Below are 19121 nucleotides of genomic sequence, written 5' to 3' on the forward strand. Positions count from 1 at the left end.
CATTCCATGCTCTCACAACTCTCTGCGTAAAGAACCTGCCTCTGACATCCCCTCTATACTTTCCACCAACCAGCTTAAAACTATGACCCCTCGTGCTAGCCATTTCTGCCCTGGGAAATAGTCTCTGGCTATCGACTCTATCTATGCCTCTCATTATCTTGTATACCTCAATTAGGTCCCCTCTCCTCCTCCTTTTCTCCAATGAAAAGAGACCGAGCTCAGTCAACCTCTCTTCATAAGATAAGCCCTCCAGTCTAGGCAGCATCCTGGTAAACCTCCTCTGAACCCTCTCCAAAGCATCCACATCTTTCCTATAATAGGGCGCCCAGAACTGGACGCAGTATTCCAAGTGCGGTCTAACCAAAGTTTTATAGAGCTGCAACAAGATCTCACGACTCTTAAACTCAATCCCCCTGTTAATGAAAGCCAAAACACCATATGCTTTCTTAACAACCCTGTCCACTTGGGTGGCCATTTTAAGGGATCTATGTATCTGCACACCAAGATCCCTCTGTTCCTCCACGCTGCCAAGAATCCTATCCTTAATCCTGTACTCAGCTTTCAAATTCGACCTTCCAAAATGCATCACCTCGCATTTATCCAGGTTGAACTCCATCTGCCACCTCTCAGCCCATCTCTGCATCCTGTCAATGTCCCGCTGCAGCCTACAACAGCCCTCTACACTGTCAACGACACCTCCGACCTTTGTGTCGTCTGCAAACTTGCTGACCCATCCTTCAATTCCCTCGTCCAAGTCATTAATAAAAATTACAAACAGTAGAGGCCCAAGGACAGAGCCCTGTGGAACCCCACTCACCACTGACTTCCAGGCAGAATATTTTCCTTCTACTACCACTCGCTGTCTTCTGTTGGCCAGCCAATTCTGTATCCAAGCAGCTAAGTTCCCCTGTATCCCATTCCTCCTGACCTTCTGAATGAGCCTTCCATGGGGAACCTTATCAAATGCCTTACTGAAGTCCATATACACCACATCCACAGCTTGACCCTCATCAACCTTACTAGTCACATCCTCAAAAAATTCGATAAGGTTTGTAAGGCATGACCTACCCGTCACAAAGCCGTGTTGACTGTATTTGATCAAGCCATGCTCTTCCAGATGGTCATAAATCTTATCCCTCAGAATCCTTTCTAACACCTTGCAGACGACAGACGTGAGACTTACCGGTCTATAATTGCCGGGGATTTCCTTATTTCCTTTCTTGAAGAGAGGAATTACATTTGCCTCTCTCCAGTCCTCAGGTACGACTCCAGTGGAGAGCGAGGATGCAAAGATCTTCGCAAGTGGCGAAGCAATTGCATTTCTCGCTTCCCAAAGCAGCCGAGGACAAATCTGATCCGGGCCTGGCGACTTGTCAATCTTAATGTTTGACAAAATTTTCAGTACATCAGCTTGTGTCCAGTTCTGGTCGCCCTATTATAGGAAAGATGTGGAGGCTTTGGAGAGGGTGCAAAGGAGGTTTACCAGGATGCTGCCTGGACTGGAGGGCTTGTCTTACGAGGAGAGATTGACTGAGCTCGGACTTTTCTCCCTGGAGAGAAGGAGGAAGAGAGGTGACCTGATCGAGGTGTACAAGGTAATGAGAGGCATGGTTAGAGTCGATAGCCAGAGACTTTTCGCCAGGGCAGGATTGACTGCTACGAGGAGTCATAGTTTTAAGGTGTCAGGAGGAAGGTATAGAGGAGACGTCAGAATGAGGTTCTTCACCCAGACAGCTGTGAGCGCATGGAATACTTTGCCAGTGGTAGTCGTGGAAGCGGAGTCATTAGTGACATTTAAGCGACTGCTGGACATGCACATGGACAGCAGTGAATTGAGGGGAATGTAGGTTAGGATATTTTATTTTTGGATTAGGATTATTCCACGGCACAACATCGTGGGCCGAAGGACCTGTACTGTGCAGTACTTTTCTATGTTCTATGTTTTAAGGAGGGACACAGATGTATAGAATGCATGCTTCCTGGTCTGGTCAAAAATCATACTGGACTGGGAGGTAGGTGATAAAGAGTGTCCTTGCAATTTTTGGTGTGCTATCAGCCCATTCTCACTAAAATTGGGACAAATATTTCAAACAAAATATTGTTCAAAATTCAGGTCTGCAGTTTCAAAAATGCCTTGGAATAAGACTGAAGCTAATCCTTTCCAAACTCACAAGCAAACCTTCTTTTAATAGTGCTCAATTTAAAAAAAAATTTTCCCAGGGCGTTCAGACTCGTTATACAGCCAGCAATCATTGGTTACCTATACCAAAGCTGCACAAGAGTCCTTTGTTCTGGGCATTGAAGCAGAACAATAGGCACAATGTTCAAGAGCATAAAAAAGGAAAGAATGAAAGCAGCTATCTGAATTAATGAATTTACCAGCTAAGATGCTTGAGAAAAAACATTTGCTGGTGGCAAGGTCAAGAACAATCTGTACGCTGCTTAAAGCGAAAGTTCGTACTTTGTAGTTTTTAGAAATTTGGCGAGTGTTTTTGAATGCAAACATGTATTAAGCTCCCAGGCAAAACAAGGTGGTGAACAAAAACTAAACATTAATGAAATTCACTCATTTTAACAAAGCTTTATGTGAAAAAGCTATGATTTTTTTCCCCTTGCAATTAAGACCATCATTAAGCACAGGTAACATTGAATATTGAAGTCTAAAGGGAATGCATATTATAATGTCTTAAAGTATTATCTTTACAAAAAAAGTTGCTCCATCTTTAATTTTGAAGCCATCGGTTGCAATAAATTTGTATCATGTACATGTTCTGATCACTAAATAAAAGATGCACGACTGACCTTTTTGTCTATCATATTTTTGTTCAAAACAATTTTTAAAAATTGGAGACTTCTATAAAACCTTTTAAATAATTATACTTTGCACTTTATACAGCTAGTTGAAGCACCCTTAAATACAACTGCAATCAGTTTTGCACAGAACTAGACTATCAATTATGTCTTAAGACTGGAACAAATTGCAATCTAGTATGAAGTCACTTAGATAGAATTATAGACACTTCCTTCGCTGCAGCATAGAAACAGATTCTTGCATAATATTGAGGAGCTTTGAGAAAATCTACACATTTAAATTCTTTCATATGACACACTGCAAGCTCAAACATGACCATCGGAAATATTTAAATTGTAAAACTGATGAACAGATACTTATCAAATATTGAATTAATGAATTCTCAGATGATTTGCAAAATGAAAATTGTTTACATCAACGTATTACAAAATATAAATGTTCCAATAAATATACTCACTATATGCCTTGTGTCTCTATTATTTTATTGAAGTATTTTCAAGGAGACAAACTCAAAAGCCTAGGCTTTGATTCTCCAGCTGGAGAGAAGTTTCAGCCATTTACATGCAGTTTACTGAACTCCCAGTACTGTATGGAATCCATACAGCAACAGAAGTTAAAGTGTGCATCCCTTAATTCTAAGAACATTCAGCCTACCACTGCTTTCTAAAGGAAGTATAAGTAAGTTTAGTGACATCCTCAGTGTTCTTCCACTAAGCCTTAATATCATCAGGACCATGACATTCACATCACACTTATGTCTCTTTCACCATGTCAAGTGTACACGTGAGGTTAGTTGCATTATTTAAAGATATTTGTTTTGATTTTTCAAATTGGCAAATTAATCTTTCAAATGCATCTGAAACCCATGCACTTCACTCAACTTTTGCATGCACTGATAGTTACAGTGAAACTATGATGGTGGCATTCTGTTCTAGAGTCATTTAACAATTCCCAAGCTTCAAAGTGGGATTTGAATGCATATTTTTTGATCATTAGATTGGGATCGCTGTTCCCATAATAAACACTGCTATTGCACATCACATTATCCCTGAACTCTAAGGATTAAATTACAAGGAGAGACTATACAAGCTAGGAATTAGGCTTTCGGAAATTAGAAGGTGAACGGATGATCAAAGTTTTCAACACAGTTGAGGAGAGAGAATATTTCTGCTGGTCAAGCAAGTTCAGGACCATTGTGTTTTTTCTAAAAATTAGACAGGAAGTTAAGAAATGCTTTGACACAGTGGAGAAAGTAAAACTTTCTTCTACAAACAGCAATAATGCTAGATCAACTGTTAATTTTCAAACCATAGATTAAAAGATTTTTGTTGGCCAAAAATACAAAGGGATATGGAGTAAAGGGAGGTGTATGGAGTTAGGTCAGCCGTGATCTAACATGCTAAAGGTACTAAATATCTCAATCTTGCTTCTATATTCCAATTACCATCAAATCACTTCAACTCTTTCTTCTCAAGTGCACGAAAATGTACCAGTGTGTGTATTTTTAAAAAGACCTCCTAATATGCGGTTGAATCTATGATGAATTCTGAATAATTTCCGTATCCTATTCACAAAATGCCAACAGGCAATTTACTAAACAAACACAAGAGGATTCAGTGATAATGGGAACTGCAGATGCTGGAGAATCCAAGATAATAAAATGTGAGGCTGGATGAGCACAGCAAGCCCAGCAGCATCTCAGGAGCACAAAAGCTGACATTTCGGGCCCAGACCCTTCATCGGAGAGGTTGATGAAGGGTCTGGGCCCGAAACGTCAGCTTTTGTGCTCCTGAGATGCTGCTCGGCCTGCTGCGTTCATCCAGCCTCACATTTTATTATATACAAGAGGATTCAGTTTTGCTTGGAAAACATACTAAGACTAATGGAGGCCCAAAGCGGATGCTTTCCAATTCCAAAATGCTATGAGCTCCACTGCTGTTACAGTGAAGGGATTCAAATGATAGCAACAAAAATCAAAGCTTATTCCAAAAGGAGATGTGGATGCTACAATATTATAATTTTAACACTCAATATGAGGTAACTTACATGCAATAGAGAATTCTGGACTAGCATGTTTTTTTTCCAACTTTAAACCCATTGCTCACTGACAGGTTGTTGATATGAAGATGGAGAAAAGAAAATCACCCAGGATATATTTGAATATTCATCTGTAATGCAAATCTCTACACGGCTTCGTTCTACCTTTGCAACGCTTTTGAGCCTTGCATCCCAGCTATCTCTTCCAATTCTACCTTTCTCCACTTCACCAGTTGAAACAGCTTCAAACAACATGCCTTTTAACTGCAGAATTCTTTTCATCTTAAGTCTTCTCCTCAATCCAAACGTCTCTTCAGAGTTGATGCTCTGCCACTACTTTGGACACCTTCACAAAATTTTAACTCCAACTCAGTGTTCATTCAATTCCTAAACATCCAACATCTTCTGAAGCCTCTATTTTTAAAATGCCATATAACAGACTGAGAAGGATCTTGCTGTGCCCTTCTTCAAACAAAAAAGCCTTTTTACTTACGTGTTCCCATTACCCAGTTGAGCAAAATACTCAAACACTGGCCAAACTCTATTTAGTCAAACCTCAACTTTATTTCCTTCCCCAGCATGAGGTTATGTTCCAAGTTACAGTATTTAGTACTATGCCAAATAACTAAATCAGGTTTCAGTGTCTGTACTTCACAGCACTGAAACTTCAATTAAGTTTTCTAAATGATTTTCCATTGTAAAAAATTCTCAGCATCTTTGGTAATTCAGATACTAAATCCCTATTCATTTAATTGCCCTCTTCTGTAATTCCTGAAAAGCAATTCCATCCTCAGCATAATGGACCAGAATTAATTGCAGAATGGTAGAAATTAACTTGTACATTATACGAGCCTACAATATTAGAACTCTAAAATTTTGTTTCTGTTCTACTACTGGCAGAATACACTATTTCAATGAACGTGATGACTTCTGTTGTGCTATAATCCACCATTTATCTACCTTGTATTTACATAGGTCACGCTTGTTCCCCAGGCTTATCAACGTGCATTCCTTAACTATTTGATATATGCAGAAGCCGAGAAACAATTTAACACCTCTGTCAAACCTGCTTCCCCATTAAACACAGCCCAAAAAAACCTGTTGTCATTGATAACTAGGTTTGATATTTCACATGGTGGTTTATATTAAATCCAAATTTGTTCCTGCCTTTCTAATTCACTTACTATGATCCAAAACTTTGTCAGTTTGTTAACAGTACTTATGGCAAATTAAATCCTGCAAATGCACTCAATTCAGATTACTGAGCTAAGTCCCAAATGGTGCCCAATGCTTTAAAGTTTAATCCGTTAAGGGAAACACTTAGATTTATTTCAATCACACGATTCCTAGCACGGGCACAGAATTTGGAGGGATATTTCATCAATTCCTTTTCAAATAATTTCATTTTTAAGCAGTTATATCCAACAGTGTGAACATCACTGGCCACATACAAATTGGCATCTATCGTGTTCCTCTGCCCCACAACATCAGGCTTCAACATTTTCTAGCATTTCTTGATTTTAAGTATGTTTGCTTTCATTGTGTTCTTACTAATTTAAAAGGGACCTCAACTAACCTATGTATTCTGTCTACAATGACAAAGGATACTATTCCAGCTTATGAATTCTCCTTTCTTTTGCTCCCTTGTTGTCAGCATGATTTTAGCCAATCAAGGCCACATCTAAGTGCTGCTGTTTCTTTACCACCATCTCCCCTTTAAGGTTCTTGCTGAAACCCAATTTATGAATCAAACATTTTGCAACCCCTTCTCTTAAGTTCCTTTAACTCAACATCTGCTTTTGTACAGTAAAGTGACTCGCAAAATTCTTTGTTCCATGCTGTATAAATCCAACTTGTTCACTGAATATTGTTTAATATGAAGTGACCAAAAATAAAGACACATCTAATTACACAAAGTTGGAAAGTGAAGTGCTTGCACAACTTTTAACCTAATGAGCAAAAGTACACAATTCTAAGCATGTTATCAAGTCTGAGACAAGGCCTACTCTATGAATACATCTGAAAATTCCAAATTTAGATTAATTTCAATTAAGGATGAAATTACACAGAAGACAAATGACTTTCAGTGTGATAATACAAAAATAGGCACAAATTTTATGTGGATGTCTTTATTACAGCATTAGCTTTATCAAATGACAAGAGCAACAGCACATCAATCACCCACAGGACAATCATTTGACAAGTTGACTGTACAAGTCAACAAACTATTATGTATGACACAGTATGCATTAGCTTCAATTATTTATCGGTTTCTTAAAACTGCAGGATAAAGAATTCACTTAAAACCAGTCACAGTTCAAGAAAAACATACTACAAGCTATTATTCCGTCATTCGCCTTATACAATAGCAAACACTGCTAACCATTAGCTCCTACAGCCGAGTACCTGTATGAAAGCAAATTACTATCTAGTACAATATTTATCACAAATTTGTAAGTTTTAAAAATTTCAACGATTTGGTTTAAATCTGTATGTACAAAACTGCAATTTGAAACAGATTGTAAACTTATTAAAAGGCAAGTCACAACAAAAAAAAAGCTCATCACCCGTTAGGTTACCTGTCAAAAGTAAAACTACTTCAATGTGCAACAATAGAGATGTGTGCTATTAATACAGCAGCAGTTTAAACACTTAAGGAACCATGCAGGCAAAAAAGCAAGAGAAATTAAAAAGCAGACAGTACCTTGTCTCATTTCCCCAGCCTGAGTAGATTTTTATGCTTTAACGTTGTTTCTTAAAAAAAAACTACATGCATATCAAAAAAATCTTTGCGAATCAGATTTCAGCTATTAAGCACAAATATAATTTATTGTATATGGCAAGGATATCTGTGAAAGCTGGTTCAAGTCACTTCACTGGATTAGTGATAGTATTAACCCTTAAAAAGATGACAATGCATGTTACATGTCAAATAACAGAGAGAGATACCAAACTACGCCTTCATATATATAGAGTTCCTCTGAGAGCCAGCGCAGGCACGATGGTCCAATTAGCACCTCTCTGCACCACAACAATTCAGTGTCACTGCCCACTATTTGCTATTATTGAAAATGGCAAACTGAATAACATGCTTTGAGTTACAGTACCACCACTAATCAGTAAACTAAATCATCCATACTTTAACTTAAGGCTATGTTACTCCCCCAATATCTTCTTCAAATAGTAGATCCTGTAAGCAACAATCATTTTGCAACTTCAGACGGTTAAGTGCACATTCAGTCCAGATACCTGGCATTTGCAAATACAAATCCCTATTTATTGGAAAGGTGTTGCAAGTTTTATTGTAATGAATCAGTAAAACATTCATCACTTTAAATGTATATGGCAAATTATATGATGACCGCACCTTCTCTCTCCATCATTTTCCAGCAACGTGCACTCATTGGATGGGAACCTCTGTATTGACATCTAGAACATCTCACAATTAAAGATACAAGAGTTATGGCTTCTCTGTAGATGACCTTCATTGACTTCTTTTTAATATATAAAAATGCATTCACTTTTTCAAGTAGCTCCAGACTACCCACAATTGTTTTTGAGGTGCAAATAGGCTTGTTACATGGAGTAATGAAATAAATTCATATTTACTCAATATAACAATTATCCACTGCAATAATCTCCTGAGCACGCTCAGTTAATGCAATGGAATGTAAATATGCTTCCTCAACAGCAACAACTGTAGTATTCTGATAAAAGGAGTTTCTTTCTACAATGGGGCTTTAAAAGCATGCATATTAAAAATAAAAACATCCATTTATACAATAACAAAATCCTTTTCAAACAGACAGTGGGTAAATTATTAAGTTTAACAATCAGATTTAGTAACTCAGCTTAATTATATAAAAACATAAAAAAAGTGCAAAATAATATTGTACACTCTCTTGTGATAAAAACTTTAATTTGACCTCTGTGTTGTTGGACAGCTTTCTAAACTTTCTTTCCAGGGAAGGAGGTCGGGGTTAACTATGGCAGGTCCTGGGTGATCAATAAATCAACATTCTCATTCTCAGCTGCGTTTGGTCTTTGAATGTTGAATGAGCCACTGTAGTGTTATATCTGAAATTAATTTGTAGAAAATAATTAGAAATGCAAGTGGCATAATACTCCACAATAAAAGGTGATAAGTCACAAAGTCATTTGTAAAAGCACAAGCAGCAAATTCCAAATGGGAACAATTCTCAGTATCTACATAATATCTGCATTTGAAAACTGCAAATTTCTTCAGTATGTACTGCGCAGATTTTGCACCAATTTTCAAGATAATTGTCAATGTATACAAAATTAAATTCTAACGTATTACCCAGAATGAAAACCATCGATCAGGGCAAATACAGAGCAACTGTAAAAATACAATAAGATAATAAACGATTTTTTGACTCTAAAATTTTAAGTAATAAGCACCAGAGAGTTGTCAGTACTACTAGTTCAACATTTTTTTCTTATAAAATACATCACAGGATCAAAGAATCGAATTCATCCCCTGTACAGTAGCATGTATAGCTGAAATGACAAGATCTGGAAAGAATACTTGATTTATAAATATTCTATCATGGCATGTGGATGTCATGGCATTTATTGCCCATCTGATTTGGTTAATTTTAACATTTCACAGGGCAGCTCAAAATCAAACTTCCTTCACTTAGTAAACCACATGGGTGTTAATGATAATCCACCATTTTCATTGTCACCAGTAATGGTACTACATACTTTCAATTATAGATTTGCTTACATGAACTGAATTCATCCTCCAACTGCCTTAGCGTACTGCCCGATTGAGGTTGGTTGGCTTGCCGAGCTAGCTTGTTGTTCCACTGACATTTCATTACCCTGCTGGGTAACATCATCAGTGCAGCCTCCAATGAAGCATCGGTGCGTTTTCCTGCCTGGTTTTTAAACTCTGGAGTCCGTTGAGCTGGATTACCTCACTTCCGGTTTTCCTTCAAGGTGGAGTGTATATGGGGTCGAGCTCTTTACATTTATTGACATCTGTGGAACAACAAACCAGCTCGGCGAGCCAACCAACCTTAACACCCACAACCCGAGCTACAAGTCTACTCCAAAAACTTAGATACTGCCAGATTGTTAGCCCAGAGACCAATTGTTAGAACAGTAACGAGAATTATGCATTAATGTTTATCTTTAAATTTACTTCTTTTTCTTCCCAATTTATACTGTGGATAACCGTAATGCAGAACTTTTAGGTTTTCCTCTTTATTTCTCTATTGTTATATCTAATCTATTTTAGCGCCGAGGTACTGTGTAGCTAAACCTTGGGTGGTGACATTGCACACATTTTACTGTACACATGACAATAAACCCAATTTTAATTCTATTAATAAACGCATCATTGTTACGACTGACCTCTACTACAGAATCAAATGAGAGATTATCAAATTCTTAATGCTCTCTTAATATATTTACTGCTTTGCAAATGTATCCTTGTGGATATTACAGTATACCTTTATTCTACACCAGATCAGCTACCGACAGCAAATTAAGCAACAACCACAATACTGAAGTGTGCAGCTCATCCAGTAGTACTGAGGTGCTCAAATCAGAGTCTGTATGTTAAGGAAAAATCTCTTTCACTACAAAGATGCTTCCCTGGATTTTAAAGAAAAATAGGGACTTAACTAGGCCAAAGCACTGCAAATAAAGGCTCCCTACATTTCAGAGATATCCCATGTAACAAAGAGCAGCAACATGAAATTCAGCCAAAAAAATCCAAGACAAGAGGATTTGAGCAGAATTTTTCCAAACAGAATTGCAGCACTGCAACAGCCACATAAAACGCTGATAATAAAATGTGAGGCTGGATGAACACAGCAGGCCAAGCAGCATCTCAGGAGCACAAAAGCTGACGTTTCGGGCCTAGACCCTTCATCAGAGAGGGGGATGGGGAGAGGGAACTGGAATAAATAGGGAGAGAGGGGGAGGCGGACCGAAGAGCAGGTTTTGTGTGGTGAAAGGGGTTTATACAGTACTTATTCAAGATTATTATAAACACACTGAAGCTGTCTTTTAAAATGTCCCTCCTGCCACGGTTGCCCCAAACCTCATATCTTTTCAGCAACGCTGAATAAACATTGACTCACAAGGAAAATAAAAGATCAACAGTCTGCACCACACAGCAACTTTCACAAATATACAGCATGAGCCCAACGCTATCCAACAGACATTTAATCTCAACGACACATGATCCTAATGGCTTGTGTTGCACGGCTGATTCAACCATCCCCTAAATAGCAGTTAATTCACGATCTGCAAGACAAGTGGTGTAAAATCCGTGTGAAGAGAAGCCAATAGACCAGGTAACAGTAAGACAAATAGTTCATTATTTTCGGTACTGATCATCATGAACATATAGTGGCAAAGCAACACTAACAATTGTGTCTTCAAACTACCACTACTCTGTTAACGCATCCAATACTAAACTTACAAGATCCTGGGCCTGAAGATTCCATCTGGCCTCCCCGGGAAAGTAACTAATGGAAGCAACTAAAACGACACTAGAATAGTGACAAGCCTTCAAGGAAACTGAGGCTTCTTTTAGCATCATTAAGACAAATGATCAAAATACAGAGGCTGGGTGTAAATGTTAAACATGTGTTGGTCTATTTGTGTGAAAGGGTTTAAAAATTAACCAGCAGCATAAATTAAAATAGGCTGAGTGATTGGAAACCGTGAATAATGGTCAAGAGTATTTTTTGGAGTGAGAACTCAGAGATCTGTGTTGGGATTCTGGCTTTTCCTGTTATACAGTAAATCATTGACAAATTGTGAATTCACGCCAAAAAATTAAGTATGAACAAATACCACATCCATGGGCAAAAATTGTGCGCCTGCAATTTTTAACCTACGTTAAAAAATTTGCAAGGACAGACTGAAGAGGTTGGTACTATTGTCCTTGGAGAAAAAGGCAATTAAGAGATCTTAAAGGGTCTGGATGGTGTAGGAGCAGAAAACTGTTCCAGTTCAATAAAGGATTAAGAACAAAGAAGCAGAGATTTAAAGTGATTTGCAAAATAGGCATATATGATGAAATTTAAAACAAACTTTTTTTAATACAATGATTGTTATTGATCTGGAATACACTGCCTGGAAGTTTGTTTCAGGTAGGTTCAGTTGAGGCAATCAAAACAGGCTTTGGAGATATTTTCTCATCAACTTGTTCAGAGATGTATTTCATACTTCTGGAACAGGTGGGACTTCAACCCAAGCCTCCTGGCTCAGAAGTAGGGAGACAACTTCGGCACCCACAAGAGTCCCAAGATAGGTATTAGATGATTATCTGGATATAAATGATGTATAAAAAGTATGGGACAAAGGCAAAATAATGATTCTACATCACAAAGCTCATTAGGAGAGCCAGAGACACATGTTAATATAAACAACCTCCTTTTGTGCTGTAATACACCTGTGATTCTATGAGGTCAACTTTTCCAAACCCATTGTTTTGAACCAGTACATGCCTTTTGGAGTGTTAATGGAAGTTTACATTATGAGCATTTACAACAGGATAGAAAACTGGCTTTTTAAGTTTAGAATAATCAAAAATTGATTTAGATTAGAAAAACCCAACGATTCGAAGGCTTTTGAGCAGTTGAAAGTCTGAAGGTAGAAGTCAGTACAGTCTATCCTGGAAGCAAAGATTGTTCAAAGCAATGAGGAAATAAGTTCACTCAGGGAGAGTTTTGTTGCATGAAACTTCCAGACCAGGAGTGTTTAGTTGGAAATTATCCTCTAACTATTAACAGACTAAAAAGTCTAAGCTCACAATTGCGCATGTTGAAAATGAAAAATGTCTCACAACTTAGGTCTGGATAGGAGAAGAAAGTTGACTCAAAACCTACACAAATTTTATACGGAAAAGAAATTTCTTTGCTTTTTAAGTAACTGTGGAGTGGTGATTTTAGCAGACAGATGGGATTTTGTTTTATGTATTTCACAATCTTCAAAACAGCTATTTAAAGGGAGATTTTAGTTCTCTGGCTCAGTAAACTTCTGTATTATTCGTAAAACTAGACGCCCAACTAGACGTGAGTTTATACTTCAATGAAAGGCAGGTACATTAAATTCAAAACCAATATGATCCAACAAGCCCACTTTCATCCTGGGATCTGAGTGGTCAATAGTAGCATCAGCTAGGTTCATAACAGTAAACAGAATGTTCAAAAATGGTGAGAAATTGTTCCTCACCTATAACATCATTAGCAGCAAGTATCAGCAGTAAACCTAGGGAAGAAACAACCTGCAATTGGAGGACCAGTAAGCCACAACTAAAATCAGTACTGACATTGAGGCTATCACAGGGAGCATGTATTTTTCTGGAAGCCAGAGCCAAGATCTAGTGGACAAGAATGATGTACAGGTGCTGAGACAGCTACTGAGTGCTGCCAGTGGTTGGGATTTGGATCTTTTACTGGAGTGCCTTGGGATTTGGATCTTTTACTGGAGTAGCATAGGTGGGTTGAAGGGAAAGATGAGACAGCAAGGGATAGAAGCGATACGAGGAGGTAGCTAGCAGTGGGAGGGAATGGGAGAAAGAAGCTGCAATGGTACAAATGTAGAGACAGGCTGCTACGGAGAGGAAACATTTTTAAATCTGACTAAGGAATATTCAACTAACTGGGATCCAAGGAAACTTCAAACTACTAAAGAAATGAATTCCTTACAAATGGATATGAAATGTCAAGTTTAGGGGTGTTTAATTTCATGAACAACTATATTATAGCAACAAACATTGCCAATTTTTAAATACTAAGTTTGTTGCTGAGATCAGGAATGCACCATGTAGGGTTGTAACTACCTGGGAAAAACATGGGAGATGAAGCACAAGCTTTTCAGGTACGTGCCAACTACTTTGAAAAAGAGCTTTTGTTAACACATGCCTGTTATATCAGTTGTAACTGGAAGAACTGATAAGGAAGGGCCAGCAGATGTGGTTTACTTCAACTTTCAGAAAACTTTCAATAAGAAATTAGCATGTAAAATTAAAGCATATGGGATTGGTTAGTTGACAGGAAACAAAGTAGGAATAAAACAGGTCTTTTACTCCAGTGGCAGGCCATGACTGTTGGGGTTGTAGAGTGATCACTGCTTGGATCCCAGCTATTCACTATACATAGGGGAGATGAGCTGTAAGGAGCATGCAGAGATGCTTCAGCATGATTTGAACAAGTTGAGTGAATGGGCAAATGCATGGCAGGGAAATGTAATGCAGGTAAATGAGGGGGTTTATCCATTTCAGTAGCAAAAGCAGAGAGGCAGATTACCTGAAGGACAGCTGGTTTGGAAAGTAGGGAGGGGACCCAACAAAAGAAAAATGTCCTTGTATACCAGTCATTGAAGGCAAGCATGAAGGTGCAGCAGGCATTGAAGAAAGCAAATGGTATGCTGGCCTTCATATCAAGAAGATGCAAATATTGCAACAAAGCTATTTTGCTCGGACCTCAAAACTGTTTAATTTATCTAAAATGATATGGATGAATGGATCGAAGGTAGAGCAGCTAAATTTGATGAGCAAGATAGGTAGGAAAGGGAGTTATGAAGAGGATGTAATCAACCTAAGAAAGGATATTGATAAGTTAAGCAAATGGGCAAAAATTTGGTACAAAGTGAGAAAGGATTAAATTACCCATTTTGGTAGAAAGAATAAAAAAGCACATTTTCTAAAACATGAGATGCTGCAGACCTCCTAAGATGCAGAGGGAGCTACATGTCTAAGTGTATGAATCACCCAAAATTAGTGTTCAAATACAGCAAATAATCAGGTAAGCTAATAGAATATGATGGCGTATTACAAGGAGGACTGAATGCAAGCATAGAGTGGTTATGCTTTAGTTATCTAGGGTATTGGTGAGACCATATCTGGAGTACTTACAGAAGGATGTTAATGCATTGTTAACAATTCAGAGAAGGTTTACTAGACTACTACCTGGAATGAACAAATTGGTTTATGAGCACAGAACTCTATCCATTAGAGTATAGATAGTCAGGAGGTAACTTAATTGAAACATAATATCCTTAGGAGACTTGATCAGGTGATGTTGAGAGAATATCTCCTCTTGTTGGAAAGTCTAGAAGTAGAGGTCAGGTTAAAAATGAAGCTACGCCCATTTAATGTAGAAATGAAGCAGCACTTTTTTACTAACCTCTGAAGGTAGTGTCTTTGGAATTCTCTTCCTCAAAAGGAAGTGGATATAGAATCTTTAAATATATTTAAGACACAGGTATATAGATTCTTGATTACCAAGGGGTTAAAGATTATCAGGGTTTTGCAGGAATGCAAAGTTTTCGTTAGTATGAGATTGGATAGGACCTTATTGAATGGCAGTGCAGATTTGAAGGGCTGAGTGGCTGACTTGTGTTCCTTGTTTAAATCTTTGCAATTGTACGGCCTTGGTAAGTCCAGACCTGGAGTAGTGTGCGCACTTTTAGTCTCCTTAACTGAAGATGTATGTTCTGGCTATGGGCAGAATGCAACAAAGAATTACCACAATGATTTCTGGGACAGCAGGACAGACGTATGAAAAGAGGCCTGAATGGTTTGGACAATATTGATTCAAATTTAGAAAAATGATGGCAATCTCAGAACTGTTTAAAATTCTAAATGGATTTAAATTAATCAAATTAACAGCAAGCCTAATTATTGCTTGCAGGATTTAGAATAAAATGTCTCCATTATATTCGAGTTAACAGTGGCTGCAATTCATAATGTTATTTCTTATGAAACACTTTGGGAACTTATGGGAAATGACAGTACATGAATATTAGACTCTCAGTGCAAAAGTACATTCATGCATCAGAATGCTACAGCTGAGCATCAGCTCTTTACAGTGTTACAGAGCTTTACAATTTACGTTGAAATAGAAGTTCTAAATTAATGAAACAATGGACTACTCCTCCTTGTTTCAAATTGCAAATTAATTCCAGCTGCTGACTTAATAAATACACAAACTCTGAACCCTGCAGAGCATTACATTGCCGATTGTAAAATATCTTGTATTAGTAATGAACGAGCTGACAAACCAAACAATAAGTGAACTGAAAGGAGATCTGGACAAGACACACCACAGTATTGTAATGCTCAAGATTTGAATGAAGCACATCTTGTTTACCCAGGAATTCATTCACAACATTTTAAGTGCACATCATTATGCACAAAAGATGACATTCAAAACCTCCATGAAGAAAAGGCTTGACCACAACATGTAAAAAGAAAAGGTAGCTTTCCCCTTTCTTTGCCCTCACTTTCACCTTCCAGGTTTATCGCTCTAGGGACCCATTTCAAAATCCTCTAAACATTCAAACTTTAACTTCTGACCAAATATCAGAAAGTGCCCCTTGCTTTCAAAAAGCATCATCTTTGCTTTGAATAATGCATTTTTGACTCATCCAACCTAGGATTCTTGAATGAGTCGTCACCTCAAATATCTAGGTTCATCAATCCAATCCTTTCAATCGCTATTCTTGCCGGTTATCATAGCAAGACTAAAAGACAAAAACTGTCAAAGGCACAAATGACATACTCTCCTGTATATCATCGCTCCATAACCTGTTTCCCAAAAGGGCTGGCCTCATCTGCCTGCTCCACTGAATCTCTACAGTGGACCTCACCAGGACGCCAAACAGATTCACATTGTGAATTCTTTCAGCATTACAAACTGTTTCCTAAAATCTTCCGATTCAGTTCTTGTGTGAACTTTCCTTCTGCCACTCCATCAGTAGAAAAACTTTCAACTATTCCGGTGATATAGTCTGGCATTCTGACAACAAACAGCTCCACATACCTCAATCAGTCCTTTAAAAAGCTTCTTCAAAATTGTGTTAATATTAGTTACCATTCTCAGGTTTTCACTACTTCTCTGTGTAGGGAATTTCTCAAGAAAACATCTCAGGACATCTTCTAGATGAACGAAATAAGTTTTATTAAAAAGGTCAATTGTTTTAGGTCTGCTTTTCCTTGAGGATTTTCTGTCATTTTGAAAGTGGGACTTGGGTTTGATTCAGCTGAAATGAAAAGTAACCAAAATTTTGAAAGAAATCAAAGATGCGTTTCACTATCCAAAGACAACCCTTGAAAGTGAAAGCACAATCTTGTCCATAATTGCTTACCTATGTTATCCTTTTCCTTACAGGAGATGGAATAGCAACAGATTTCTCGATCTTGGATAGCAGACAGGTTCCTAATACCATGAAATAAAGGGAAAGTCAAATATTGCTTTTTTTTTTAAAAAGTTACATCAATGTACTAAGAATGCAACTGGTAATGTCTACATCAAAAAATCAATATGATTGGTTTTATATTACTGACATGCAAATAAATCGATGTAACCTTACCAAAAAGAATTGTAGTTCAACAGGTAAATGACTTTATTTTCACAATAGTTAACTAACAATCTTTTCCAGTTTTTTGAAATTATGGCAACAAAAACAAAATTCCTCAAAAAGGTTCCTATAGCTAGATAAATGCAATACTTTATTATTTTACTTCACATTTTAGTTTTAAAATGTAAAGATTTAATGCCAGTTTTACTACCTACATTGTTACGAAATTACAATGCAGTGATATCCACCTGGGGCATGTTTTGACGAATATTTGTAAGGCTGTTCTTTGTCGGAAAGTCACCTCTAGGTGGAGCAAGGAGCACATTGCTACAGAAACTTTACTTGGTGTACTGCATCATTGTCAAACAGCCAATTCAGCTATCATTCATTTGGAGGGATAATCCATTAAAACAACCCCCCTATGAAGCAGGTGCTATGATTTGCAAATGTTTTCAATTCAAAACTCATGATATGCACATGAGGGGCATTTCAGTTGTGATTCACTTCAAAATGAAGAAGACACCTCAGTCAACAACAGTGATTCATGCAATTTGGTTTATGCACTTTACCTGTATTTTTTATGTTGGGTAATGAAAAAATTCAGATGTGCTTTACATCAAATTACTTAAATAGCGGTTTTAACTTGTATAATATTACAAAGTGCTTCACAGCATTATCTAGTAAAATCTTACGCTGAATCACACAAGGAGATAGTGGGGCACAAAACCAAAAATCAGGTGAAAAGGTTCAGGGAACATTTAAGAGGAGGAACGAGAGGGAGAGACATAATTTGATTTCGACCTTGAACAGCTGAAAGCACAATCATCAATACTGAAAGAACAAACTCACGGACGAAAGACAGACAAGAATGGGTGAGCACAATTATCTAAGAGCTGAAGATGAGTATAACGATAAACTTGGGTAGGAGGAAAGAAGTGAAAACAAATGAAAATTTTAAACCAAGGCATTATTTAACTGGGAGCCAATATATAATGAATGATAAGCAAATAAGAATGGGTAGGAGTCAAGACACTGGTAGCAAAAATTTGGATGAACTCAAATTAATGGTAGGTAGAAGACTGGCTAGCCAGGAGTGAGTTGACACAGTCATGTCTTGTGCTAACAAACGCATGGAAAGTATTTCAACAGGCAAATGTGAGGCAGGTATGCAGTTGGACAATGTTAGGAGTCAAAACTACTGAGGGATGAGCAATTATAATGGTAAATTAGAAATAGCCACTTAACTGTTGACCAGTAAAATGAGAGATTTTTCACTAGACAAATTCACTAAATCTACTTATGGAGAACTCAATTACATTTCACTTCTCTTCAAAATCTGAAACACTGTTGTTAAAATTAATTGCACAGTTCTGCAAAACAAAAACGTGTCAAATGCTAGTATCAAAACACCAGTGAGGTGTTTGAGACATAAGCTTAAGCCAAAATGTTCAATTCATTATTTTGAAATTCTGGATTGAACATTCAGTTTATAGATGCCACCAGAAGGCATCAAACTCCATACTGGGTCTGCATCTGCTATGGTACATTTCTAATGTCAGAACTATTCAAAAAACAGTTCACTATCCTAGAAAAATAAATGTATTAAAATGTCGACATTTTGGAGGATTGTTTATTTCATAATATTCCTGTAGAACAACAGAAACTGCCAAAATCAAGTAGTGAAACACTATTTACAAAAATACTAGGTTGTTAACAAACTGCTTTAAAATGAAGCAAGTTCAACTAAGCGGCTCATCAGCAAGGTTCAGCACGTTAACTAATGAGACTAACTGTTGCACAAGGAACAGGTCAAGACATCTGCATTCTAGTTGATTGCACGAACTATGGGTTTGGCCGAAATGACTTGGATAACTAGATGTCCGCTTAAAACAAAGGCACACTGCTTCCAAATGTTTGTTTC

General features: G+C 37.5%; 1 protein-coding gene across 1 annotated transcript in view; it reads right to left on the bottom strand.

The window, feature by feature from the left end:
- Nucleotides 1-6962: 6962 nt before the first annotated feature.
- Nucleotides 6963-19121, bottom strand: part of LOC125462775 (ADP-ribosylation factor-like protein 8A) — a 42998-nt gene continuing 30839 nt past the window's right edge. The window contains exons 6-7 of the mRNA XM_048553126.1: nt 16988-17058; nt 6963-8926 (exon numbers count right to left, since the gene is read on the bottom strand). Of these exons, the coding sequence (XP_048409083.1) occupies nt 8877-8926; nt 16988-17058 (121 nt within the window). The 3' untranslated portion in view covers nt 6963-8876. The remainder of the gene's footprint in view (nt 8927-16987; nt 17059-19121) is intronic.

Source organism: Stegostoma tigrinum, chromosome 21 (assembly GCF_030684315.1).
Source record: "Stegostoma tigrinum isolate sSteTig4 chromosome 21, sSteTig4.hap1, whole genome shotgun sequence".
NCBI lineage: Eukaryota > Metazoa > Chordata > Chondrichthyes > Orectolobiformes > Stegostomatidae > Stegostoma > Stegostoma tigrinum.